A 25,485-nucleotide genomic window follows, 5' to 3' on the forward strand; every position below is an offset into this window, starting at 1 on the left:
ATGTGAAGTCAAATAAGTCCTCTGAAAATGGTATTTTGGTAAATATGTGGGCCAGAACCAAAGATATTGTGTGTTTTGGCTTTAGTGCTGTCCAGATAAAGTATCTTGTCTTTCACTTTTTTGTTTTTATTTGAGCAGTTTTGTTTTGACCATTACTTCTTGTCTCTCGAGTTATATTTGTCCAGTTACATCTTAACCGATATGATCAAGTGATGGACTCCAATCTGAAGGTAGTCCCAGGCTATTGTTAAAGGCACTGTTAATCCATAAATACAAGGACAACGACCGTAAGAATACATTGAAATTGAATCGTACAAAAACGTTCGGATAAAATATGCAAACAAGTAAAAAAGACATATATAGAGTAGAGATAATGTTCCTCGGAATGTCCTAGTGGACTCGAAAGTCAAGGAGTCAATAAAAGAGGCGGCTTTGCACTCTCGTTTAGTCGCGTCTGCGGATTTTTAGTATCCGTTCCGTACACTCGTCAATAAAATCGATTATAGAATGTTTTTCCTACTACTGTTTTGCCATCTTGAAAGTTTAGAATTATAGTGATAGTAATTTAAGAAAATGAGGTTCTGTAATTTGTAATATTGGGCTGATTGATTCCTTTTTTTTCTTTCATAAACCTTTTGATGGGCTAACAAAAATCATCCTACGAAGCCCATTTAGCTGATCCTTTCACTTTCACAAATCTCATGATCTTTATCCAACGCCCAACGGGCTACAACAAAACCCCATTGTCCGAGAGTTAATAGAAAGCTGACGTCTGATGTACAATAATCCAACGGCTTAAAATAATACAATCGAACGGCCAAAAAGGAAAGCTGTATTTATAAGGTAATAAGACAAAATAGCACTAGTTTCTCTTTCTCCCTCCATTTTCAGTAAATAAAGCATTCTATTTTTTCTTGTTTCATAAGAGAGATGGGAAGAAGCCATTCTTCTTTACCAAAATTTCTGAGTCTTACCAAGAAAGTTTAAAACTTTTCTTCAAATTCCTGGATAAGCTCAAAGGCTCCGTTCGTACAGCGAAAAAAATGTTGAAACCGAAAGTTTTACTAGTTCCCGGAGAAGACACGCCGGCTCAGAAACCACCGTTGGTGTCAACCGAAGACCAAACTCAAGAGAGGTTTATTTTCTCTTCCTACTTTTTGTTTCTATTATTTATTCTTTCTGTACATTCTCATTTTTGTATTTTTTCATGAAAAGTTTCTTCCTTTATGACCCATCTTTTGTTAACTAAAAAGTAGGGTTTATGTCTCTGAGAATATGGCAATGCAAGGGGATTCAGTAGAATCAGACGTTACTGAGCAAAACAGTGAAGGGTATCTCAAAATCCTAGACAAGATTCAGGCAAAATCTTCATCAATTTTTGAGTTTTCGCTTCAGTTTGATGACGTGGTCGCCTCGCTGGAGAAGAAGGAAGAACGACTGAGAGTGGTTGAAATGAAGGAGAAGGAGATTGGTTTGCTTGAAGAGTCAATATCTCGAAGGTTAAGTGTTTTAGAGGAGAAAGAGATTGAAACTGATTTGAGATTGGTCATTGAAGCAAGTATCATGAGATTGGTGCTTGAGAAGCAGAGTGAAGATTTAGTGACACAACTTAAAACAGAGGAGAATAAGCTTGGTTTGTTTCTCCGTTCGACGACGAAGAAACTTGAGGAGCTGGTGAGTGAGTTTGATGGGAGGAAAGAGGAGGCTTGCCGAGTTTCTGAGAAGTTGTGTGAGTTAGAGAAGGCAGAGAAGGAGTTTCATCTGAAACAAAGAGCTGAGACTGAGAGACGGAATGAGGAAAGTGAGGCAAGAGAGAAGGATCTCAGGGCACTTGAGGAAGCTGTCAAAGAGAAGACTGCTGAATTGAAGAGAAAGGAGGAGACTTTGGAGCTGAAGATGAAAGAAGAAGCTGAAAAATTGAGAGAGGAGACTGAACTGATGAGAAAAGGTCTTGAGATTAAGGAGAAGACATTGGAAAAAAGATTGAAAGAGCTTGAATTGAAGCAGATGGAATTAGAAGAAACATCAAGACCACAACTTGTAGAAGCAGAGTCTCGGAAGAGATCCAACCTTGAAATTGAACCTCCTTTGTTGGTAAAGAATGATAGTGACGCTGATTCTTGTACTCCTCAAGCCAAGAAACAGAAGTCTCAGGAAGCAAATGATGGAGACATTGAAGGAATTGTCTGCACAGATAAAAGTTATGAGGATCCTAACTCATTAACTTGTCCTGATACAAAGCTTAATGATTTTAGCAAGTCAATGAGCTCATTTGCTGTTGATCAAGTATGGGCTTTATATGATCCTAGAGATGATATGCCTAGGAACTATGCCCAGATCAGGGAGATTTTTGAGTCCCAGTTGAGTTTGCAGGTGACACTACTTGAACATGTCAAAACTACAAAAGATGAGCAGTCTATTCTCAGTGGTTGTGGGAGATTTGAATATGGAGATACAGAGATCAAGAGCCACTTGATGTTTGCTCATGAGATGGATCACATCAAATCTGCTGAAGAGGTCATTGTGAACCCGAGAAAAGGCGAAACATGGGCTCTTTTCAGTGATTGGAATGCAAGTTGGAACAGTCACCTAGAACTACAGGAGCTTCCTTATAGATACGACTTTGTGGAAGTCATCTCCGAGTTTGACGATCTTATAGGCATTCAAGTGGCCTATATGGGGAGAGTTGAAGGATACGAATCGGTTTTTAACCATGCTGAGCAGTATGGATGCATCAAGATTGTGATCCCACCTGCGGAAATGCAGAGATTCTCTCACAAAGTTGAATCAGTGAAATTGAGCGGGAAGGAGGAAGAGGGAATCCCATTTAGGTCCTTCAAGCTAAACCCTGCTGCTATGCCGAGATACTATCATGTGCTTGAGGAGGTGGTGGAAACGGAAATACAAATTAAAGATCCAACGGTCGTACATCAAAATGGATCCACAAAAGATCTTCCCATAATAATAGATTGAGGGATTCAAGCCTGGTTGGTGCACCTTTCTTATCTATGCAAATATATATTTAAGTATGTAGAGTGCTTGGTGATGGCTGAGGTTGCAGGAAGTAGTGAAACTGTAATCTTTTTGGTTTCTGTATCTGTTTTCTAAACTGTCTATCTTCTGAATTGTACCAACTTCCTTTGATATAAATAAAAGAGAATGCTTTAGGAAAACTAACTGCCTACTTGCTCGCTTCGGCATAGACCTCACATGTGGATTACTGAGTGTCTCAAAGTTTCAACTTTGTTTTCACGAATTGCATTAAAACTAACATAATGACCATCCTATGTTGATCAAATGCGTCTGCTGTAACAGTCTGAACACTACAATCTAATTGACACAAGTCAATACAATCCCCAAGCTTTGTATATCCTCGAAACTCCAGTTCTATTATTGAAACCATATTCGTGCATTTACATAAATAACACATAACAGAAGTAAAGACTGAAACTTTAGAGTCTAATACATCATTACCTTATAAATACTTCCAAATGCTATAACTATAGACAATATAAACGCCAAAGATAAACGGAATACGATCCATAACCTTTGCATCATCACTCAAAGCAGAGTAAGTAGTGGCTATTGACTATCCTCTGCTGTTGTTGAGAATCGAACCTAGAGTTCCCAAAACGGCGAAAGCAAGCAAAGGGCTAACGTCAAGCGTATCAAAGACTGGAGGGATAATGTTCCTGAAGAGATTAAGATAAGGATCACACAGATCTCTAATGGCTGACAAAGGCTGACGATCCCATGGAATGTTTGGGAACCAACTGAGCAAAACTCTGACCATCAGAACACCACTGTATATATCGAGCCATTTCGATAGCCCGGCTGCAACTACCGTCAACGGAGTGTTCAGATAACCGGCGGGTCGATCACGGAGCGACGCGAAGAACAACGGACTTGCTGTTCGGAAAGATGCTTGAATCTGTGGAGATAGGTTCACAATTGCGACAGAGAGCTTCTGAATTAGAGATTTGATTACGACGCCGGCTAGAAGCACGAGGGTGGTGATCGATCTAGTTGAGTCGGAGAAGGGGAATTGAGAAGGGGGTTTAGAGGAGAGTACCGGAGACGAGGAGGTAACGGCGGAGGAAACGATGGTTCTAGCGTTATGGAGGGAGAGATTGAAAGAGAGTTTACGGGGAAGAGAGAGACGGGGACGGATGATCGGAGGAGGTAGTCTAGGGTTTGCGAGAATTGAAGCGCGAAGAGCGAGACTGTTGGTTGTGAAAGAAGCCATCTTTGTTCCTCGGTGCCGGAGATTACTCACTCCTCAGAATGTTGTATCGGAGGAAATAATGAACCCAAAAGATTAAAATAGAAAAATAAAATATTTATTTTTGGTCAAAAATTTATCTCTTTGTATAAATTATTTTAGTTACGAAACTTCGTTGCCCAAAATATAAAATTAAAAAAAAATACGAAACTACCTTCTTTATTTATTTTTATTCAACAAATAAAATTAATTTAATTAAGGATAGAAAATGAATCGAAGTAGTGTACTAGTGGTATAGTTAAAGAAAAACGTTTTATGTACCAGCTTTTATCACAACAGCTTTACATTGTAACCATGTTTGAATAAATCAACGAAGAAAGTCGTTAAAAAAAAAAAACGTTTTCTGTCAACAAATATAATTAATTAGGACGGTTCTAAAAAATTAAATAGAATTTAATTACTTCCCAAATTTGTAGTTTTTTTTTTGATTCCCTTGAAATTAATAATCTTTTTTTTTCCCACAATTTTATTAGGAATTTTACAACGGTTGTTATTTCCCGGCAAAAATATTAACGACCATAAGAGTTAATGGAAGAAGCATTGCTAAAAATAGAGGGAGGATCGTCCCACACCAGTCAAACCTATATGTCTTCTCCGTCGTCCACTAAAATCTTATTTACCCCTCAAAAAGACATTCCTCCACTACAAAAACTTGAGAGCAAAACAAAACAGGTTATTTGTTTGACAAGAAAACACAAAACATTCATTCTTTCGTTTATATTTGAATATCTTTCCTTCTAGGGAATGCTAATCAAGGATTTGTTCGGCAGAAATGGAGCAGAAGAGCGTGTTGTTTTCCGCGTTAGGGGTTGGTGTTGGGTTAGGGATTGGTCTAGCGTCGGGTCAGAGTTTGGGTAAATGGGCAAACGGGTCTATTTCTGCGGAGGATGGACTAACCGGAGAAAAGATTGAGCAAGAGTTGGTTAGGCAGATCGTTGATGGCAGAGAGAGTAGTGTCACTTTCGACGAGTTTCCTTATTACCTAAGGTACATTGCTCGACATATCTTTCTTGCATTTTATTACTAAAAGATTGATAACGTTGCCTAAATGGGACAGTGTTGTGTTATATACTAATGTTTCTTTTCCATGTTGCAGTGAGAAAACTCGGCTTTTATTGACAAGTGCAGCTTATGTTCACCTAAAGCAATCTGATATCTCGAAGCACACGCGTAATCTTGCACCTGGAAGTAAGGCCATTCTTCTGTCTGGACCTGCTGGTAAAAATCTCCTACCCTTTTGTCTTCCAACCTCAATCTTTTTCTAATTCAGACTTTGGTGTAATTTTGTTGCCTCTTTTACTCTGCAGAATTCTATCAGCAAATGCTTGCAAAAGCATTGGCTCATTACTTTGAATCGAAATTACTGTTACTAGATATAACCGACTTCTCTATCAAGGTGATTCATTGCATACAAATTTAGTATCTTTGTTTGCTAAAGAACAGCTTGTAATGTTCCTCTTTCATATTAATTGTTACAGATACAGAGCAAGTATGGATGCGTCAAGAAAGAACCTGTAAGTTACTTGTGATCTTATGTTGTGTAGCTTAATTTTGTGTGTTGACCATGATTATGTTTTCTTTCATCTCTAATGTTTTGATAGTCTCACAAGAGGTCTATTTCTGAGTTGACAATGGACAAAATGTCTAATTTGATGGGTTCTATCTCTGTGCTCTCCCAAAAGGAAGCTACAAGAGGTACAATATCAAAACACTGGTCTTTGTTTATGTATTGCCCTCAAAAGATCTCAAGTGTTCGCGTTCTTGTAAAATTTAGGGACCTTGCGTAGGCACACAAGTGGCAACGATCTTCATTCAAGGTACATTGTGTTGGTTTTGATATCTTGTTTGTTTTGTCATCTGGAATATAGCTTTATATGTTTTATGCTAGCTCACTAATTGCTCTCACGTAATACGTCAGGGGCTTTGACGTTACAAGTCAGCCTCCACGACTCAAGCGGAATGCTTCTGCTGCTTCTGATATGAGTAGCATATCATCCCGTTCTGCAACTTCTGTTTCAGGTGTGTGAAAGCATTGAAATGAATAATTTTCTTACGTTTAACAAGGTCTAGATCCTCTTTAAGTCTTATTCTAGTTTAGATTTCTAAACCCTTTTTGTTCATTTGTGGCTGTTTATATCTTTCTAGCTTCAAGCAAACGCAGTGCTAACTTGTGCTTTGATGAGAGACTTTTCCTTCAGTCACTTTACAAGGTAACACTTAAAATGAAATCAGCAGGGAAAGATTCTATTCTCGTGCAATTCTTAAACTGAACGGTTGTTACCTTTACAGGTCTTGGTTTCGATTTCAGAAACCAATCCTATAATAATATACCTGAGGGATGTTGAGAAGCTTTGTCAGTCAGAAAGGTTCTACAAGTTGTTCCAGAGGCTCTTGACGAAGCTTTCTGGCCCTGTTTTGGTTCTCGGCTCAAGACTATTGGAACCCGAAGATGACTGTCAAGAAGTAGGAGAGGGCATTTCTGCTTTGTTTCCTTACAACATCGAGATCAGACCGCCAGAGGATGAAAATCAACTCATGAGCTGGAAAACGAGATTTGAAGATGACATGAAAGTGATACAGTTTCAAGACAACAAGAACCACATAGCCGAGGTTCTAGCGGCTAATGATCTTGAGTGTGATGACTTAGGTTCCATATGCCATGCAGATACAATGTTCCTAAGCAGTCACATTGAGGAAATTGTTGTTTCTGCAATCTCCTACCATCTGATGAACAACAAAGAACCCGAATACAAAAACGGGAGGCTTGTAATATCTTCTAATAGGTACTAAGAACCACAGTTATCTCTTCAACAAAACTAAGTAATTATTATTTTCTTATAGCTAACTAAATAAATGGTTCTGCAACAGCTTGTCCCATGGACTGAATATATTACAGGAAGGTCAAGGATGCTTTGAGGACTCCTTGAAGCTGGACACAAACATCGACTCCAAGGTATAATACAGTTTTGACCATGTACTTTAAAATTTTAAAGTGAGTAAAATGTGAATGGCTCTGGTGCAGGTAGAAGAAGGTGAAGGGATAACAAAGAGCGAGTCAAAATCTGAGACAACTGTTCCGGAAAACAAAAATGAATCGGATACATCAATCCCGGCAGCAAAAAATGAATGCCCCCTGCCTCCGAAAGCACCTGTACATGTAAACTAATACATATGATTCAGCATTGATACCTTGATGTGTTTGCCTGAACATAGGTTTGATTTTCCTTATCCTGTCAATGTAGGAGGTGGCTCCTGATAATGAATTCGAGAAGCGCATAAGACCAGAGGTTATCCCAGCAAATGAGATTGGTGTGACTTTTGCTGATATAGGTTCACTGGATGAAACCAAAGAATCACTTCAAGAGCTTGTCATGCTTCCTCTTCGTAGGCCTGACCTGTTCAAAGGTGGTCTTCTAAAGCCCTGCAGAGGAATCCTCCTCTTTGGACCACCTGGTACTGGAAAAACTATGATGGCAAAAGCCATTGCGAACGAAGCTGGGGCTAGTTTCATAAATGTGTCGATGTCCACAATCACTTCAAAATGGTTTGGAGAAGATGAGAAGAACGTGAGAGCTTTGTTCACCCTCGCGGCCAAAGTGTCTCCAACTATTATATTTGTGGATGAAGTGGATAGTATGCTGGGACAGAGGACAAGAGTTGGCGAGCATGAAGCTATGAGGAAGATCAAAAATGAGTTCATGACACACTGGGATGGGCTTATGTCAAATGCGGGTGACCGTATTCTCGTTCTTGCAGCAACAAACAGACCATTTGATCTCGATGAAGCTATCATCAGGAGGTTTGAGCGAAGGTAAGCAGGCCCGGTACGCCTTTTCACTTGAAACCCTGAACTTGAGCTGTACTAACTCCAGCTTCTGCTTTTGTTTTGTTGGGAGACAGAATCATGGTGGGTCTTCCATCGGTCGAGAGCAGAGAGAAGATCTTGAGAACCTTATTGTCAAAAGAGAAAACAGAGAATCTTGATTTCCAAGAGCTTGCGCAGATGACAGATGGCTATAGTGGAAGTGATCTCAAGGTTTGTCACAGTTCCCATCTCGCTTTACAAACATCTGAATCTTCTCTTTATGAACTAATTATTGTGAATGTTATACAAACAGAACTTTTGCACAACAGCAGCATATCGACCAGTGAGGGAGCTGATAAAGCAAGAGTGCTTGAAAGACCAGGTAAGAACTCCTAAAACTCGTCCTTCCTTTATTTCTCTACTTTCTAGCGCTAGAATGAGTATTTTAATGGTGGTTTCTCATAAAATCCAGGAGAGGAGGAAGAGAGAGGAAGCAGAGAAGAATAGTGAAGAAGGATCTGAAGCAAAAGAAGAAGTATCTGAAGAGAGAGGCATAACGTTGAGACCTTTGAGCATGGAAGACATGAAAGTAGCTAAAAGCCAGGTAAAGTTAAAAAAAGATTAGTTGCGGTGTTGATGATGATCATGCGCAAAACACTAACTGTTTCGCGTTTACAGGTTGCTGCTAGTTTTGCAGCAGAAGGAGCAGGAATGAACGAACTCAAGCAGTGGAATGATTTGTATGGAGAAGGAGGCTCCAGGAAAAAGGAACAGCTCTCTTACTTCCTTTAATAATCCATCCCACTCCTATCAACATCTTCTACAATGACATATTCTCAAAAGTGTTTATAAGTTCTGTTATTTCATTAATTAGTAATTTAGTATTATCATATTAAACATTTGATTTCAGAGATTTTGTAAATAAAAACATGTACAGTTAATCTATATCTTGTATCTTATTATATAAAGATTAACGGTTTATGTATTGCTTAGAGATGTACTGATCATAACTTTTATACTAATTCTAGTTGCAACACAATATTCAATGATGTGGCATGCGTAGCTTACGAAATTATTATTAGAATCCACACAGAACACAAGAAAGCAGCTAGCAAGTGTAAAGACTGAGACTTTACCAGCACATACAACGCCACACTTGAATCTAATCACTCTTTCAACTGCGGATCGCTAGAGCTAGTAGCTGTAATCTCTGTTTTGGATTCTGAATTTACAGCTTGGAGGGTTCTGTAGAACTCCTCAGGAAGAGGCCCGGGACGGTGATGCGGAACATGTTTAGGTATCGGTGCAAGGATCAAATTCTGCATATGCAAACATTGCAATATTGCATCTTTAACAACAAGTAAGATCAAGAATATGGATCACAAAACAGAACAGAACAGGGTGTAACGAACCGATCATTTTGCCAACGAGAGTGAGCTCATCGCTAGCTTCCTCGATGAGCTCCTCGACTTTACCACAAGCAAGTCGCTTCTCAATCACTCCCCAGTCTTCTTCTTCCGGACACACCTTGAGACGGTGGCGCATGAAGCTCCCCACTGCTTTCCGCTAGTCTTCATATTCAGGAACCACCAGGATTTTCCTTTAGCGTTTTGCTATCGAGGTCTATCAGCACTGACCTCAACGATCCCAGTCGTCTGCTTCACCTTCGCCAATAATGGCCGACCGATCACACGCTGGAACATCTCCGGCCCGCCGCTAGATACGCTTCTCTCCGGCGAAATCAAATTATGCCTTTTCAGATTAATGCGTTGTCTATTTTGGCCCATTCAATATGGGCCTAAATATATTAACGGGCTTTACTTTGGATAACCCACCCCTAAGCAGAGCAAAGAGTCTAATCGGAAAACCTAAATTCTGAAAATCTCCGATATGAGATTTTGGACATCGGCGGCCGCCGCTGAGATTCTCCGACGTGATGAGCACGTAGTGAGAAAGCTCTTGAACCCTCGTGTGTACTCCAAACTCGTTAATGCATTCTCTGAAACTGAAACCAAATTGAGATCGCTATGTGAGGATTCAAATCCTCAGCTCAAGAATGCGGTTTCAGTTTTCCAACAAGCAGTCGACTCCGGTAGCTCTCTTGCTTTCGCCGGAAATAATCTCATGGCAAAGCTGGTACGCTCTAGAAACCACGAACTAGCATTTTCATTTTACCGCAAGATGCTTGAGACTGATACTTTCATCAATTTCGTGTCGCTGAGTGGGTTGCTTGAATGTTATGTGCAAATGCGTAAGACCGGGTTTGCGTTCGGGGTTCTCGCGTTGATGTTGAAGCGTGGGTTTGCTTTCAATGTGTACAATCACAATATCCTCTTAAAGGGTTTATGTAGGAATCTGGAATGTGGTAAAGCTGTTAGTTTACTGAGAGAAATGAGACGAAATTCTTTGATGCCTGATGTTTTTAGCTACAACACGGTTATTAGAGGCTTCTGCGAGGGAAAAGAGTTAGAGAAAGCATTGGAATTAGCTAATGAAATGAAAGGTAGTGGCTGTTCCTGGAGTTTGGTGACTTGGGGGATTCTGATAGATGCCTTTTGCAAGGCTGGTAAGATGGATGAGGCGATGGGCTTTCTTAAAGAAATGAAATTTATGGGTTTAGAGGCAGATCTTGTTGTGTATACTTCTCTGATTCGAGGGTTTTGTGATTGTGGTGAGTTAGATAGAGGGAAGGCGCTCTTTGATGAGGTTCTGGAAAGAGGAGATTCTCCCTGTGCGATTACATATAACACTCTAATTCGAGGTTTTTGCAAGTTAGGACAGTTGAAAGAAGCCTCAGAGATATTTGAGTTTATGATAGAGCGTGGAGTTCGTCCAAATGTTTACACGTACACGGGTCTAATCGATGGCCTTTGCGGAGTAGGTAAGACTAAGGAAGCCCTGCAACTTTTGAATCTGATGATAGAGAAGGATGAAGAACCGAATGCTGTGACTTATAACATTATTATTAACAAGCTGTGCAAGGATGGCCTTGTGGCGGATGCTGTAGAAATTGTTGAGTTAATGAAGAAGAGGCGTACAAGACCTGATAACATAACATACAATATTTTACTGGGAGGACTCTGTGCCAAAGGTGACCTAGACGAAGCAAGTAAGCTTCTCTATTTGATGCTGAAAGATAGTAGTTATACGGATCCAGATGTTATATCATATAATGCGTTAATCCACGGGCTGTGCAAGGAAAACCGTCTTCATCAAGCTTTAGATATTTATGATTTGCTGGTTGAGAAATTGGGTGCTGGAGATAGAGTAACCACTAATATATTGCTTAATAGCACTCTCAAGGCTGGAGATGTAAATAAGGCAATGGAACTTTGGAAACAAATATCTGATTCCAAAATTGTTCGAAATTCAGATACCTATACCGCTATGATTGATGGGTTTTGCAAAACTGGCATGCTTAATGTTGCTAAAGGATTGCTTTGCAAAATGAGAGTGTCTGAGCTACAGCCTAGTGTTTTTGACTACAACTGTCTATTGTCATCTTTATGCAAAGAGGGAAGCTTGGACCAGGCATGGAGATTATTTGAGGAAATGCAGCGTGATAACAATTTTCCCGACGTTGTTTCTTTCAATATTATGATTGATGGAAGTCTTAAAGCAGGGGATATTAAGTCTGCAGAGTCACTTCTTGTTGGGATGTCTCGTGCTGGTCTTTCCCCTGATTTATTTACTTATTCGAAGTTGATAAATAGGTTCCTGAAACTTGGATATTTAGACGAGGCTATCAGTTTCTTTGACAAAATGGTTGATAGCGGCTTTGAACCGGATGCTCATATTTGTGATTCTGTGTTGAAGTATTGTATTTCACAGGGAGAAACAGACAAGTTGACTGAACTTGTAAAAAAACTGGTGGATAAAGATATTGTCCTGGACAAAGAACTTACGTGTACGGTCATGGATTACATGTGTAACAGCTCAGCAAACATGGATCTTGCAAAGCGGTTGCTAAGAGTGACAGATGATAAAGAAGAAAGGGATAAGTAGGGTGCATAGGCATGCTCACTTATGCTAACTTGAAGACTATAAAGTGGGAGAATCATTGTGTATTTTGAATGCTATGTTGGACATGTGACCGAAGTGACAGATGCAACAAAGTATGACTGGCAGACGAGAAGGATGGTTGCAAAGAAGTTTTTGACTAGTGTGGTATTTATTCGTGGTGGAGCACCCAAGCTGCAATCTGATGAGCTCATTGCAAGGCAGTTGTTGCTTCAATTCGTGATTTAATTATCTATGGCATGAGGGTACGAAGGCAAATAGATTTTTACACATTGGAATGATGGGTAAATGCAATGAAGAGGATCAGATACAACCATCTAGACCTGAATGAATATCTCAATGGTGGTTTTCATTAAATTCAGGGAAGGAGCAAGTGAAGAGGGATTTGAAGCAAAAGAAGAAGTACCTGAGGAGAGAGTCATAACGTTGAGAGCTTTGAGCATGGAAGACCTGAAAGGAGCGTGTTTGATGATCTTGCAATCATGCACAAAATGCTAATTGTTTTGCATTTGCATGTTGCTACTAGTTTTGCAGAAGGAGAAGGGATGAACGAACTCAAGCAGTGGAGATTTGTATGGAGATGAAGGCTCCAGGATAAATGTACAAGTCTATTACTATAAAATTCATCCACTCCTATTTTCATCGTCTCGTGCTTGTTAACATTAGTTCCGGAGATACTTGTCAATAGGAACATGTACAAATGATTTATCTCTTGTATCTGAAATTCTTATTATAAAACGTTTTAACTGTTTATGTCTTACCAAGGTCATTGTCATACTTTCACATTATTTATTGTAAGAGATGGTGAATGCTCTTGCCAAGGGGAAGCTACTCTATAGAAATTTCATGTCCAGAGGATCCACTAAAAATCTTACAAAGATCAGCTTCCTGCAACATCTTGCAGGTTTTTGGGAAGAGAAACATCCTGAACGAGAATATTACTTTCATTATCTATCATGTAAGACACGTCTAGTCCCTCCAGAACCAAGTGATAAACAATTTCCTCATCCAATGTATCTTGTGGCTTGTTCCGTTGCGACATTGATCGTATGTCCCATGACAGGACCTGCGTGATCAAGCTCCTAAACTCATCTGCTGAACTATATAGAGACTTCTTTTCCTGCGCGCATAGCAACTATTATGTTAAAACAGTAAATGGAGAAGAGATGATCAGGTCAGAAGTCACTCACTATCAGTTTCCAGCAGCTGGTGATGGATGAAGAGAAGGTATCTGAGAAAGTCACAGAAGCCACAGCCAATGAGCAGTCCTCCTGAAATTCATATTCAATTTGTTTTAATCTTTACTTGTACCTACTCAGGTAAGGACGCAGTTACTCACAATGATCTTCAAGTCTCAGCAGTATTCAGTTACATAGACGAAAAACTTAGAAAGATCAATTCACAAGAATGTACATTACCTTTACCCAGTTTGGCACTGAGGCTCCTTGAATACTGTCCGAGTATGGTAAATATGGTTTGATGTCGAGCACCGGCTGTCCAAAACCGTCAAAACAATCAACGAACTACTCATTACTCAAAAAGCTGACATGAGTAAGGGAAAGGAGAATTACAGTCCCATCCACCAGATCGACACCAGAGAGGAGAACCTTATCCTTTTGGATTTCCTCCACCTAAGGATTAATCACCATTAAGTACTTTTGGTCAAGATATTCAATATGTCTTTATTAACAACAGGAGGAACGGATTACGCTCAGAAAACCTTAGCAACGGTGAGGCCAATGGGACAAGGTCGATGAGGGGACCGCGTAGCAAAGACTCCCTTCCGTTCCCCATTTAGCCGTGGCACTCTCACCTAAATTCACAACACCCCAAAAACCTCAGACTGAGTAACATCATAACATAGAAACAAACAAAAGAAAAGAAACATACCTTTGCCTTGAGCTTCGACTGAGATGGTTTTCTCCATAGCTTCTCGATATCAGTATTGAGATGAAACACATAGAGTATCCAGCAATGAGAATACTCTTCAAGACCCTCAAGAGACGCAGGAGGAACCAAAGCCGGATCAAAGATCAAACATGCCCTCGCAAGAGAAACAAGCAATGGCTGCCTCGGTGTCCCGTTCCTGCAAAAACCAAGAAGTAGCACTTAAGAAGCCAATTATTTTAAAACAGTATAAAGCTCCCCTGAAACTGGAAAGCCATGAGGATCATGTTACCTAGTAGAGAAGCAAGACTGGATAGTGCCAATAGGTCGCATCGGGTATATTGTGCTGTGTAAATCATGTGACTCAGTCTGTGCTAACGCCTCCCGTAAAGCCTACAGCTTTCAATTGCATCAAGAGAGTGAACATAAATCCATAGAGATTTCCTCCAATCTTGACAAGTATCAATTTTGATGTGCATTTGAATGATTTGAATCTAAATTCCTATATTTCAGAGACTAGTACAAGTTAAAAAAAAACTCACCTGCTGAGCTTTGACTCGACCTTTTCTCTCAGAAGCACTTTTTTCCAAGGTAGATCCCAAAGACTTCTCAAATTCCTTGATCCTATTCTCCAAATCTTCTTCTCGTCTTCGCCATCTATACACTTCGCAAGAACATGCTCAATAAAGTGTTAGTTTCTCGAAACCAGCTCAATAACAGGTATTGGGAAGAGGAAGTGACAGAGAGGTAGAGAGAAAGAGATTACGCGAGAAGGCAGCGGATACAGATACTACGGCGAGTGTAAAGGCTAAAGCCGCCGTGGTAGAGCCGTGGGAGCGTCCTGATGTAGCCATAGATGAACTGTTTGCTGCGACGGCGAGTGGAACGTTGCGACGGCGGCGGGAATGTATCGGTCCGGGAGTCAAATCGGTTTTTACTTTTAGTTATGGGAGAGACAGTTATAATAACTGTAAGGCCCATATAATTATCAAATGCTTAAAAGTCCAGCAACGGCCCACTGAATTTGTTGGATTTGCCTATATTTTATGTTCTGTAAGTAAATACTAAACTTCTTTCTCAAAAAAAAAAAAAAAACTAAAATTTAACGAACTATACACAACTAAATTTATTTTTTTCCATCAAACAATTTCATTTTTTTTGGTGTGAATCCATCAAACAATTTCATTGAATTCAAGGCAGAATTAATTGAAAACCTAAACGGAAATATTTTCTTAGAAATTGTTACAAAAGTGTATGTTTGATTCTTATTTAAGTGTAAAACTCTTTAAATTTTGTTCTTTTACAAATGGCAGGATTTGACATTTTGAAACAAGGGAGGATTTACAAAGTGTATGTGTTTAACAACTTAACTTGCATGAACACAACATTAGATTTGGTCACAGTTGAGAGTAGAGAAAACCAAATGAAACTTAATTCATTCTAAGTTGATGGAGTGAACAAATGGACAACTGCAGACCAATAACCAGCCAACTGCAGTTATAAATAGCAACCTCACGATTTAGTAAAAAAGCCTTTCATTTATCAACAACACTGAGGAAGTATAAGTAAACCATACCTGAGCCAGAATACCCTTCCCCGTTTGAGCTTCGATCACCAGCCCTATCATGAGTCCTATGATTGCCCATGCTCCGTTAATAGCCTCTATTTCACGCCTTCTCTGTAAAGCAAACGAGAGAATAAACTTCTGTGCTATCTCCACAAATCTTGTATACAATTTATCATCATTCGTCCAGAGGGTTTATTTCCTCACCTGTTGCTTTTCTCTGCCTTTAATCTCTTCCATTTGCTTACTAGCTAACCGCTTAGCCTCAAGAGGGTCTACCATGATTACCTCTTTTTTTACCTTTGCTTTTCCTGGAGGAGGAGGAGGAGATACCTACAAGAACACTCAGCATGTCAGTAAGTTTAAACCAATGGTCATATCATATCAACCAACAAGAAGATCAAACATGACATGAGTATGACTTGGTGTCCTGAACGAAAACACTACTAAGATAGCAAAATCTATAACTGCAAAAAAAGGTTAATGTTATACATTTGGGTTCGCTAGGACTCGTACTACTCCAACTCTGGCTCTGTTGCCCACCAACTTTGCATCTTGGTGTCTTCTTAGTCCCTTTCTGATGAAAAATACATGTTTATAATGAATGAGAAGTTGTCTATTTATCAAACGTAATGATAACAACTGATCAATGACTCCTAAATTGGATAAAACCAATGCTTCTTCTTCATGATCTTATTACCAACTTAGATTAACAAATGTCATAAAAGAAAAGAAGAAATAAAGCTGGCAATGGAACAAACACAGGGTATGTAAGTAAGTAAGAGAAGAGAAGCAGAATAAGAGGAATGCTTATCTCATGTATAGAATAACTATCAATTCGGTACCAATAAGTAAACTTATCCAAAACGCAAGAGCAAATATTCACAACACAAGTGTGATTATGTGAAATGAAACAGATCCAATAGGAACTAAACCGCTTCCAAACTATAAACAGTTCACTGATTACATTTGGATCTTAAACACGATGATGAATAAAGGATTTGAATTTCAAACATTACTCATAGAAAGCATCTTAACCCAATCAACAGAGAAGAAATCAAAGTCACAATTGGAGAAATCTCAATTACCCAAAATGGATTCTGATTTTAGAAGTTCAGAGGAAAAACAGAGACTTTGGTGGCGAGTAACAACAAAAATCACAAACCCAGATCACGAATTACAAAAATTACGAGGCAGAACACTACATACGCTTTTCATTCCGAAAATTCAAAACTTCAACCAGAATAAGAGAACAGAGAACTGTAATTTGAAAAACAGAGTTTCAGAGAAAGACTTACACGAGAGAAGAGGAAGGAATAGCAAACCTTCCATTGGAAGAAGAAAACTGAGCATCAGCTCCAGGTAAGAAGAAGATAGGCGGCGCTGAAGAGAAAGACGTCACCACCATTTCTAAGCCTTTCGTATTTTCGCAACGTTTTTCGTCTCTGTTTTATATACACTTGGTCTAGAGGATGAAAAACAAAGGCCACTCAAAACGTCGTCGTTTGTATTTCCACGACCAAGGAAAAACAAAATACAGAAAACATCCCAAATCTTATCCAACTAAAGTTCCTTTTATGGGTGATTTGATTATACACGACAAGGGACTAACTAAACCAAGTGTTTTCTGTGCAATTAGTAAAATAGAATGTTGGTATATGTAGACATCACATATTTGTAATTAGTAATTTACCTTTAAGCTAATGAATTAATTTTGTGGAGAGTTATAAAGCTTTTATTGATTGCCAAGAACAGGTTGACATATTGGATATATTGGAAAATTTACAATTACATGGACATGATTGGGGAGGTAGGAAGGGCGAGCCAGAGGAGGAGCCGTTGTGGCCTATTGAGGTATCGAGCTTGCCACGCTGGCTCAGCGGTCTCTTGCTCAAACCCACTTTTCATGTATAGACTCTTCGCTGCTTCATTGTCTACCGTCACATGCACGTACATATCCGTTATGCCTGAACCATATTCACAACTCTTTTTAAAAACTTCAATTGCACAAGTCTAAGGAGTTTGATTTAAATGTTCTTACCCCATTCTCCAGCAACTCTCTTAGACTTGTCAATAAGTTTGTAACCAACTCCATTACGATGCAGCTCTTTTGCAACACAGACGTTGCTCAAGTATGCTCTAGCAAAATCCACACCAATCCCCTATAACACAAAATACTCTTAGGCTACTCAATTTGTCCAATTTCAGATTTTAAGTTCAGCATTGTTGGCAACATCAAATAGACAAATACCTCTGGTTTTGTTCCAGCAATTTCATCAGGAAGCCAACGACATTGGTTAAGATCAAGGCTTCCCACCACAACTCTGTCTTCTATGCCATCAGAGAACTGAGAAACAGATGAACCATAGCACAAATCCATATCACAGTTTTTTCTAGACCAGGAAGTAACAATGACATGATGACAATTCCAAATGTAGAGCACCATAACTTAAATGCAACAAACCCTCTTGAACAGGTAAATACAGGATGACCAAATTGAGTACACAGACCTTACATGCAGAGCATAAATCCTCAAAAGAGCTTGATAATTGCGACAATGGAAGGGTAGCATTTATGCAAGCGACCCGCGTAAACCCTTCCCTCTTCCCTGAAGTTCTCTCCTTAAGCGCCTCGAATTCACGCTCTGCCAAGTATCTTCTATGATCCTAATGAAACTTGAACAGCAAACTGTAACATCAGCATAAGAAACAAACCATAAACCAAACAAAACACTCACTAACTAATCACACAACAACAACGAAGTTCTTCAAAACTATAAACACAGCTCCAACATCAATTATCATTTCATCTACCAATTCATAGTCAACGGAGTTGACTTCATGATACAACAAATAGCTAAAAATCATCTTCTAATTCACCGATTAAGTAAGAAACTGACTTGGATATTGTAAGCAGAAGGATTGAGTTCGTTGAAGGTTCGTACGCGGAGACAAGCTGCAGCCCAAAGCTCATCTTCTGACACCGATTCGGATATGACGAAAGTCGACTTGTCGATCGCTGGAGCACAAATGTGTGAGGAAGCAGCGACGGGACGGAACCGTAACTTCAATGAAGGAATCGAAAGATACGAGCGTGATGATCCATCTGTGTTTGGGTCGCCGAAAATGGCGATAGAGGATGAACTTGGGAGAGACGAACAGAGAAACGCCATTTTTTCGCGGACTAATCACATCCTCAGCTTCTTGCTAAGCTTCAAAGCTCGCATGTTTGGGCTTTTCTATTATTTGGGCCCAATATGAGCCCATAGTTTTCTGTTTGTTTACGCTTCTTTCAATTTTTATCCGAGAGAAATGGCAGCCACACAAATACCAACTAAATGTCATAACTCATAAACAAAAGATACGTAACAAACTTTTAACGTTTTATTTCCCACCAAAAGAAAATCAACATGTGTCATCATCACTCATCATCTTTTCTTTCAACGACAAAAAATAACATTGTTCTTATCGCAACAATACATGTTTTATCATCATCATTTGAATGTACGTAATCAATGTATCTCGATTCTTTTTGGTTGATATAGAAAAGAATTTGGAGTTGTATTTTGTTACCTAATAAAAATCAATTAAAATTAATAATAGTAATCTACACCCTCGTTAAGAGAAGCAAGTAGAGCTAGTTCATGCATGATGATGTCTTAGTAAAAGAAATAAGATTATCTCATATAAAGTAATAGTTAGAAAGTGTGGAAGGATTAGAATGAGGATGATGATGATGTGTGTCATGAGTCATTGATCTTTGTCATTATCCTATGATTCATATCTCTTCTTTCTCGTGCATCCAATTCTTATTGGTCAACAAATACCAATAGAAATCATTTCAGCAATAATGGACAGAAACCTACTTACGATTGGTGGGAGGGATACACAAGAAGACAACTAGAGTGACTAACTATAACATGTTCACGCATATGATCTTTTATCTATTTTCATAATTCTGATGTCTGTGACCACCTTGCAATACACCTGTACTTAAATGTAGAATATACGTTATAATATTCGTAATACAACGCATCACATAGGACCTAAATGGCGATTTTTATGGTTGCATAGTTTCTTGAAAAATGTTTTATTTTGTTGATACGTATTCAATCGTGATTGTCAAGAGAATGAAATATCATACAGTGAAATCAAAAGGAATTAACTAAACAATAATTGGTAGTCAAATCTTAAAATGCTATACGTATAATTTTCTTCTTTAATTTTTCTTTTTTTCTTTTTTATTTTGTAAGAGATTTCTTTGAACAATAATTAATTCAATCTTTCCTTACGTATTAAACAATGAATAGAAAAAAATCACAAGACATTATTGAATAAATGTCGGATTATCTACTATATATGTGTGCGCATGTGATATAGTACTGTAATAGTGGGCTACAGGCCAACTTCGGCTTTCCAAGAACATGGTTGCATCGAGCATATCTTTGCTAGATTTTAAATATAACTACAACTTCTTGCTTACTTTGTGATGCGGAAACTCAAAACCGTAATCACTCATGTTATATTTTTTGTTGTTGCTTTCAACGCTAATATCTGAAACCAGTTTTCGCTGGTCTAAGATCCATTTGCAAGAAATGTCAACAAAATAAAAAGCTCTTATCATTCCCACGAGTTTTAGTTAAGGTAATCTATTATTCCAAGACTTCCACGAACCACCTATATATAGAAGCTTACATATTCTATAGACTTAATAAATGTATAGTTCAATATTATGTCACTAACGTACGCGGCTAACAGGTTTGTTAATCCTTCCTATCACATGATTGACATACACACACACACACACGCACGACACATTATTTGTATTCAGTATTCACATATACGATATATAATTACAAGAGACGTGTATATTGAGAGATTCATTTTTTAGTGATTGTAGATCTTAAGAGAGAGAGAGAGAGATGGAGATATCGAAATACAAGGCGGTGCTAGCGTTAGTGATGTTGCAGTTTACGTCCGCCGGAGTTGCACTCTTCACGAAAGCTGCTTTCATGGAAGGTCTCAATCCCACCGTCTTCGTTGTTTACCGTCAAGCCATCGCCACTCTCTTCATCTGCCCCATCTCTTTCATTTCCGCTTGGTAAGTTCAGTGTTTTTGAACCAATCTATATATTATTTATCACATGAATTCTGACTCATTTCCATGTGAATGGTAATTAGGAGGAAAGAAAACAAACCTTCTCTGGGAGTAAGAGGCTTTTGGTGGGTGGCTTTGACGGCTGTTATTGGTGTGACTGTTAATCAGAACGCTTATTTCAAAGGGATTGACTTGTCTTCTTCATCCATGGCTTGTGCCATGACTAATCTTATTCCTGCCGTCACCTTCATTATCTCCATCATTGTTGGGTATGTATCATCAACATATATGTTCTAAGATTCTATATTGATGGATTGGTTATTTATTATTGATATTGGATGTTTGTTTCAGGTTCGAGAGTATAAAGAGGAGAAGTATGAAAAGTGTTGCAAAAGTAATAGGAACTGGTGTCTGTGTGGGAGGAGCCATGGCAATGACTTTTCTCAGAGGTCCAAAATTGCTCAATGCCTTGCTCAACCAAGACAACACAGCTTGGTTACTCGGCTGCTTCTTCCTTCTTATTAGCACATTTGCTTGGTCTCTTTGGTTGATCCTTCAGGTTCCTATTGCCTCTCACTGTCCTGACCACTTGTACACTTCTGCCTGCACATGTTTCATCGCTACCATAGCTTCTTTCCTCGTGGCTCTCGCCTTAGGCAACACTCATTTACCGCCCTGGAAGCTTGATTCCTTCTTGAAGCTCTCTTGCTGCATATACTCTGGATTCCAGTTGGCGATATCTTTCTTTCTACAAGCTTGGATCGTATCACAGAAAGGACCTGTTTTCTCTGCCCTCTTCAACCCTCTTTCTGCAGTCATCGTCACTTTCTTCGGCGCTCTGTATCTAAAAGAACAGACTTACCTCGGGAGGTATGCCATTTTCTTACTATCCTCTCTTCGTTCTGTAGCTCAATTCACATTTTTAAATCTGTTTTGCTCGTTTCTGCAGCTTGTTAGGCGCTTTGGCTATCATCCTTGGTCTCTACATTGTTCTCTGGGGCAAATCTGAAGACTATCAAGAAGAATCAACAGACCTGAAATTGGAAAATGAACACAACACTTCCTCTCAATCTGACATTGTTTCCATTATGATTGGTGATAAGGCCTTTCGTAGTTCGGAGCTATTAGAACCTCTTCTCATGTGAGTTTTATTGAAGTCAGTTCTACATGGTGTAAGTGGAAATTTTTGACAATGGACACTTAAAGAATATGAAAATGATAATAACGCAAAGTGAAATGGAACTTCTTTTACAAATCTCACTCGTCTCAACAGATGTATAAGCTACTCAACACACAAAAGAGTCGAAATAGAAGCACAAGCAAGTGCTTTTGTAACTCATTATGTTGCAAATTTAAGAGAGAAAATACATTGAAATTGCAATCCCCCACACACAAGACAAGCGATCAACGAGTTGTCTTAAATGCTGCTTTAACTTACTTGACAGTAAGATGATGACACTTCAGATATCTTCTCTGGCCTTAGTCTTGGTTTCAACGCATTAGAATCTATTACCAACTGCGTTTCCTGTTGTTCCTGAACGCACAACAACCAACAGAGTAGACGATAATGAGGAATATGAGGAAGACAATGTTGACCTTAGCCACCTTTTTCCATGAGTTCTTGATGTTGTCAAGCAGACCAGCCTTGCAGGCTTCACAGTCGTAGCAGAGAGTTCCTGGTTTGTTGTCCCACACATTACAGTCCTCGTTTTTGTATGGACCAGGAGTCTTTGTCCAAGTAGTCGGGTTCACATAGGTGAAGTTACAGTCATTGGACGGCTTACAACAACCAGACTACACAAGTAAAGCAAACAAAAAGTAGTTAGTAAAAAACATCACTATTATTTCTAAAGACTAAATCTTTCTAAAAGGCTTTGTGTGTTTGTTTCCATGGGAGAAAAAGTAAGCTTTTTGTTCATAAAACAAAATCACTTTTTGAGGAAAAAGCAAAGTTGAATCCATGAATCTCATCAAAAAGCTAGATTCACTTTTAAAATCCCGATCTCTAATTCTAAATCACAGATGAAATTTTTTTTAAATCAGATCAAAATTGTGAACCTGAAGAGCATTAAGATTAGATTTGTAGAAATCTTCAACGTTAATGCTGGCATAACGAGTACGATAAGTGGAGCAAACGTCAGAGTACATCAAACAACTCCTGATCCGTTCCCAATTCTTAGCATTGTTGACACGTTTCTGCAACCAATTAGAGTAATCGGCGACATGATACTCTTTATACCCTCGATCCGATATAACCTCACCGGCGCCGCGGTTTGTGACTGCGAAAGCGAAGATTGTGAAACAGAAGCCGAGGAGAATGAGGAGGAACATAGCGAAGAGGTAAAGCCAGAGGAGGCAAGAGACACGGCAACAAGCACCGACGAGTCCGGCGATTGAGACGAACATGAGGAAGATTCCGAGTACGACCATTGGTTTGTCGAGGAAACGTTCGCATTCGGTTGCTGCATTTTTGCCGAGCCAGATCCCGGCGGAGAGAATTGGGATTGAGAGGAGGAATGTGAAGAAATTGAGGATTCCGAGGAGATTGTTGCTACACTGAACCATCGCTTTTTGTTCCGGCGGAAATAAAAATGTGATTTTTTTTTCTATCTCCGATTTCAGATCTTATTATGCAAAAAAAAAGAATTGGGAACTTTGTCCGTTACGAAATCTGTTGGGACTTAAACGGAACTAATTGGTTCTTAAGACAGCTAGACAACTAAAAGTTAAAATCTTTTGCTATTTATTGTTTACACCCTTTAAGTTGTTGGAAGTGACAAAATTGTCTCGACAAATAAAATTCTGACATGATGAATCCAAAGAATGTCTTGTTCCAATTTATTTAATTGATCATCCAAGGAAAAACGATTAATGAAAGACAAGAGTTATAGATTTCATGATCATCCACACGACCTTTTTTGGTCTCAAACTTAAAATGAAAAAGAGAGATTCTTGTGTGAATCAAAGAGGGCCAGGGAATGTTCCAGTCTCCCTCTGCTCATTCCACTTGTCAACCTGCGAGAAGATAATCACATATCTTGTTAAGAATGTGAGTAGCTAGTGAAGCTGACGGATAATAAAAAATGAAAGTACAAACCCATTCCCCAGGGCAGAGAGCGCGGTAGTACTTGGCGAACCTCTCGCATTCATTTGCATCCTCACCTTTTGCAGTTGTGCACCTGCACAGATATTGTTTATGTTATTGTTGTTGAAGTTAGAGAATGAACTGAAGAGTCACTAACTCTATCACACAAGAGTACCTGTGGAACTCAATGTAACGGGTGAAGCAGTGCCTCGTTTGGTTTGTTGTTGGAAACCGAAAATCAGCAGGAGCAGTTTTCAGTTCAATCTAAATTCAATAGAAACACCAAAACAAACAGATTTAGACACCGAGATAAAACCCTTGGTTTTAAAAAGCGCGCTAATGGCGTGCCATGGCGCATAGCGCACCGATGCTCTAAGAATAGGGCAACAAGACGTGGAGGCGAGGCGACATCTATGATGCGCACGCCATACGTGAGCCTTGGCCGATGCACAAGGTGGCAAAGCGATCGCCTCTTGTGTTCAGGCGAAAACTCTTCGAAACCAACAACAGAATTCTGTGATTTTAGGGTTTGCACGAAGAAATGACTAGGAGGAATAGGATAAACCATTTTCTAAACCTAGCTGGTTAATACATGATTCAATTTAAGTGGTTTGGTAGCCTAATCCACGACTAGAAAGTTTAACCATGTGTTATAATTAGCTTATCAAACCAAATCAATCCTAGGTTTATCTTAAACTAAAACGGATTTGACCCTTACCTCTTAACCCACGACATTTTAACCAGTTAGAAGATGTAAAATCCCTAATTTTTCTAAATAGAACACCATAGACGATATAAGCTTGAAGGCTAAAACCATATGCAGAGAATCTGTTAAGAGAACGCCACAGATCCAAAAAGCGCGCGCTTTGGTGAGCCATGGCACATAGCGCACTAAAGGACTCTCTGTGCCATGGTGCGCTTTGTGCCATTTAAAACTCAGATAAAACCATAAATTTTCCTAGTGAGTCACGAAGATGGAGACCAACAATAACAACATTTTCTTTTAGACTTCAAAGATCCATCTTTTCTTCTCTTTCAGTTCCCAAGTCTACTAAAAAAATGCCAAAATGGTTTGACAGAGAAACTCTATTATACAATTCCAGTCGAGCAACAATAGACCACCACGCCTTTGAGAAAACGATTTGACGGAAAATCTTCCATCACTTTTCTACAATTCTAATGAACTCATATGTCTTTCTTCTCTATACAAACACTCCACCAGATCATCTATAGAGGATGAGTGGAAAAAGCCAGAGTAACGAGCAGCTAATTTCACATCAAATCGATTTCCATCAAAAAGAAATCTAATGGGTATCAAAGTTAATGTAGGCATATAAGAAATGATCAATCAGATCTCGAATAAAGGTCTCCGGCAAATTATAATCTCCGGCGGAAAAACAGAGCTAAATCGTGTTTATAATAAATATATACGAAAAGATGTAAGATTACCTCGTCCTCCATGGCTGATCTGAAATGAATGATGAGAAACTTTGGTTGGGTAGGAGAAGAAAGAGGAGACGCAGTCGATTGAAAATGAAGTTTGCAAATCGCCAACTTTTCTCCTCCGGTGACGACGACTAGAAGAAAAAGAAGCCAATGAGGCCGCTTTCATTGTTGGGCTCCAATACTAATGGGCCTAAGTTCACTTTACAGTTTAAACCGATTCAATCGGTTATTATCGGTTTAGTCTTTTGTTGTTGAATCTTTCTTTAGTTCAGAGAGTCTGAGCTTGAGCAGGTGCGAGT

General features: G+C 39.1%; 12 protein-coding genes across 25 annotated transcripts; 5 read left to right on the plus strand and 7 right to left on the minus strand.

Annotated features, from left to right (window-relative positions):
• Positions 1-890: 890 nt before the first annotated feature.
• On the plus strand, positions 891-3,169 carry AT4G27980 (trichohyalin-like protein (DUF3444)). Of its 3 annotated transcripts, none has more exons than NM_001341897.1 (2): positions 891-1,135; positions 1,254-3,169. In NM_001341897.1, the coding sequence occupies exons 1-2, from the start codon at positions 1,044-1,046 to the stop codon at positions 2,971-2,973; spliced, it is 1,812 nt and encodes a 603-aa protein (NP_001328607.1). In that variant the 5' UTR covers positions 891-1,043; the 3' UTR covers positions 2,974-3,169. The 3 variants fall into 3 exon arrangements, with proteins under 3 accessions (NP_001328607.1, NP_001328606.1, NP_001320079.1); NM_001341898.1 differs by having other exon boundaries at positions 1,257-3,169; NM_001341896.1 differs by having other exon boundaries at positions 1,114-1,135; positions 1,257-3,169.
• A 23-nt stretch (positions 3,170-3,192) lies between these two features.
• On the minus strand, positions 3,193-4,374 carry YLMG1-2 (YGGT family protein). The gene has a single exon (NM_118937.2). It carries the CDS (start codon positions 4,244-4,246, stop codon positions 3,590-3,592), a length of 657 nt encoding a protein of 218 aa, NP_194528.1. The 5' UTR covers positions 4,247-4,374; the 3' UTR covers positions 3,193-3,589.
• A 562-nt stretch (positions 4,375-4,936) lies between these two features.
• Positions 4,937-9,126, plus strand: AT4G28000 (P-loop containing nucleoside triphosphate hydrolases superfamily protein; the record flags this gene model as incomplete). Of its 3 annotated transcripts, none has more annotated exons than NM_001341899.1 (16): positions 4,937-5,269; positions 5,379-5,500; positions 5,590-5,678; positions 5,761-5,796; positions 5,884-5,977; positions 6,057-6,099; positions 6,201-6,301; positions 6,428-6,492; positions 6,572-7,065; positions 7,151-7,235; positions 7,305-7,439; positions 7,525-8,093; positions 8,183-8,318; positions 8,401-8,469; positions 8,560-8,691; positions 8,766-9,126. In NM_001341899.1, 16 exons carry the CDS (start codon positions 5,055-5,057, stop codon positions 8,877-8,879), a joined length of 2,499 nt encoding a protein of 832 aa, NP_001328776.1. The 3 variants fall into 3 exon arrangements, with proteins under 3 accessions (NP_001328776.1, NP_194529.4, NP_001328775.1); NM_118938.4 differs by having other exon boundaries at positions 5,055-5,269; positions 7,305-7,433; positions 8,766-8,879; NM_001341900.1 differs by lacking the exon at positions 8,766-9,126 and having other exon boundaries at positions 5,055-5,269; positions 8,560-8,718.
• A 127-nt stretch (positions 9,127-9,253) lies between these two features.
• AT4G28005 (NADH dehydrogenase ubiquinone 1 alpha subcomplex subunit) lies at positions 9,254-9,790 on the minus strand (the record flags this gene model as incomplete). The annotated part of the gene is made up of 3 exons (NM_148379.1): positions 9,254-9,406; positions 9,486-9,614; positions 9,725-9,790. 3 exons carry the CDS (start codon positions 9,788-9,790, stop codon positions 9,254-9,256), a joined length of 348 nt encoding a protein of 115 aa, NP_680745.1.
• A 150-nt stretch (positions 9,791-9,940) lies between these two features.
• AT4G28010 (Tetratricopeptide repeat (TPR)-like superfamily protein) lies at positions 9,941-12,869 on the plus strand. Its single transcript, NM_118939.3, has one exon. It carries the CDS (start codon positions 9,978-9,980, stop codon positions 12,090-12,092), a length of 2,115 nt encoding a protein of 704 aa, NP_194530.1. The 5' UTR covers positions 9,941-9,977; the 3' UTR covers positions 12,093-12,869.
• AT4G28020 (tRNA-thr(GGU) m(6)t(6)A37 methyltransferase) lies at positions 12,831-15,078 on the minus strand. Of its 4 annotated transcripts, NM_118940.5 has the most exons (9): positions 14,761-15,078; positions 14,537-14,658; positions 14,287-14,387; positions 13,998-14,193; positions 13,828-13,920; positions 13,679-13,738; positions 13,526-13,600; positions 13,298-13,378; positions 12,831-13,227 (listed from the first exon to the last, which is right to left on the minus strand). In NM_118940.5, exons 1-9 carry the CDS (start codon positions 14,846-14,848, stop codon positions 12,988-12,990), a joined length of 1,056 nt encoding a protein of 351 aa, NP_567793.1. In that variant the 5' UTR covers positions 14,849-15,078; the 3' UTR covers positions 12,831-12,987. The 4 variants fall into 4 exon arrangements, with proteins under 4 accessions (NP_567793.1, NP_001328713.1, NP_001328712.1 ...); NM_001341901.1 differs by having other exon boundaries at positions 14,537-15,078; NM_001341903.1 differs by lacking the exon at positions 12,831-13,227 and having other exon boundaries at positions 13,232-13,378; positions 14,761-15,007.
• Positions 15,079-15,136: 58 nt separating this feature from the next.
• On the minus strand, positions 15,137-17,154 carry AT4G28025 (uncharacterized protein). 2 transcript variants are annotated; one of them, NM_118941.5, is made up of 5 exons: positions 16,857-17,154; positions 16,051-16,135; positions 15,766-15,891; positions 15,571-15,672; positions 15,137-15,485 (listed from the first exon to the last, which is right to left on the minus strand). In NM_118941.5, exons 1-5 carry the CDS (start codon positions 16,964-16,966, stop codon positions 15,435-15,437), a joined length of 474 nt encoding a protein of 157 aa, NP_567794.1. In that variant the 5' UTR covers positions 16,967-17,154; the 3' UTR covers positions 15,137-15,434. The 2 variants fall into 2 exon arrangements, with proteins under 2 accessions (NP_567794.1, NP_001190856.1); NM_001203927.2 differs by having other exon boundaries at positions 15,196-15,485; positions 16,884-17,032.
• A 17-nt stretch (positions 17,155-17,171) lies between these two features.
• Positions 17,172-18,770, minus strand: AT4G28030 (Acyl-CoA N-acyltransferases (NAT) superfamily protein). Of its 2 annotated transcripts, none has more exons than NM_118942.4 (5): positions 18,458-18,770; positions 18,069-18,224; positions 17,810-17,905; positions 17,600-17,720; positions 17,172-17,525 (listed from the first exon to the last, which is right to left on the minus strand). In NM_118942.4, exons 1-5 carry the CDS (start codon positions 18,728-18,730, stop codon positions 17,347-17,349), a joined length of 825 nt encoding a protein of 274 aa, NP_567795.1. In that variant the 5' UTR covers positions 18,731-18,770; the 3' UTR covers positions 17,172-17,346. The 2 variants fall into 2 exon arrangements, with proteins under 2 accessions (NP_567795.1, NP_001031734.1); NM_001036657.1 differs by having other exon boundaries at positions 17,275-17,492; positions 18,458-18,743.
• Positions 18,771-19,905: 1,135 nt separating this feature from the next.
• Positions 19,906-22,035, plus strand: UMAMIT33 (nodulin MtN21 /EamA-like transporter family protein). Of its 5 annotated transcripts, none has more exons than NM_118943.6 (5): positions 19,906-20,201; positions 20,458-20,658; positions 20,739-20,924; positions 21,007-21,525; positions 21,605-21,908. In NM_118943.6, the coding sequence occupies exons 2-5, from the start codon at positions 20,480-20,482 to the stop codon at positions 21,798-21,800; spliced, it is 1,080 nt and encodes a 359-aa protein (NP_194533.1). In that variant the 5' UTR covers positions 19,906-20,201; positions 20,458-20,479; the 3' UTR covers positions 21,801-21,908. The 5 variants fall into 5 exon arrangements, with proteins under 5 accessions (NP_194533.1, NP_001031736.1, NP_001119071.1 ...); NM_001036659.2 differs by having other exon boundaries at positions 19,945-20,201; positions 20,449-20,658; positions 21,605-22,035; NM_001125599.1 differs by having other exon boundaries at positions 20,200-20,315; positions 20,449-20,658; positions 21,605-22,035.
• On the minus strand, positions 21,856-23,331 carry TET7 (tetraspanin7). The gene is made up of 2 exons (NM_118944.3): positions 22,714-23,331; positions 21,856-22,449 (listed from the first exon to the last, which is right to left on the minus strand). Exons 1-2 carry the CDS (start codon positions 23,218-23,220, stop codon positions 22,165-22,167), a joined length of 792 nt encoding a protein of 263 aa, NP_194534.1. The 5' UTR covers positions 23,221-23,331; the 3' UTR covers positions 21,856-22,164.
• Positions 23,332-23,379: 48 nt separating this feature from the next.
• Positions 23,380-25,372, minus strand: AT4G28060 (Cytochrome c oxidase, subunit Vib family protein). The gene is made up of 4 exons (NM_118945.3): positions 25,190-25,372; positions 23,916-24,004; positions 23,753-23,834; positions 23,380-23,670 (listed from the first exon to the last, which is right to left on the minus strand). Exons 1-4 carry the CDS (start codon positions 25,199-25,201, stop codon positions 23,617-23,619), a joined length of 237 nt encoding a protein of 78 aa, NP_194535.2. The 5' UTR covers positions 25,202-25,372; the 3' UTR covers positions 23,380-23,616.
• AT4G28068 (uncharacterized protein) lies at positions 25,337-25,441 on the plus strand (the record flags this gene model as incomplete). The annotated part of the gene is made up of 1 exon (NM_001125600.1): positions 25,337-25,441. One exon carries the CDS (start codon positions 25,337-25,339, stop codon positions 25,439-25,441), a length of 105 nt encoding a protein of 34 aa, NP_001119072.1.
• Positions 25,442-25,485: the final 44 nt, after the last annotated feature.

This window comes from Arabidopsis thaliana, chromosome 4, assembly GCF_000001735.4.
Source record: "Arabidopsis thaliana chromosome 4, partial sequence".
Taxonomy (NCBI): Eukaryota; Viridiplantae; Streptophyta; class Magnoliopsida; order Brassicales; family Brassicaceae; genus Arabidopsis; species Arabidopsis thaliana.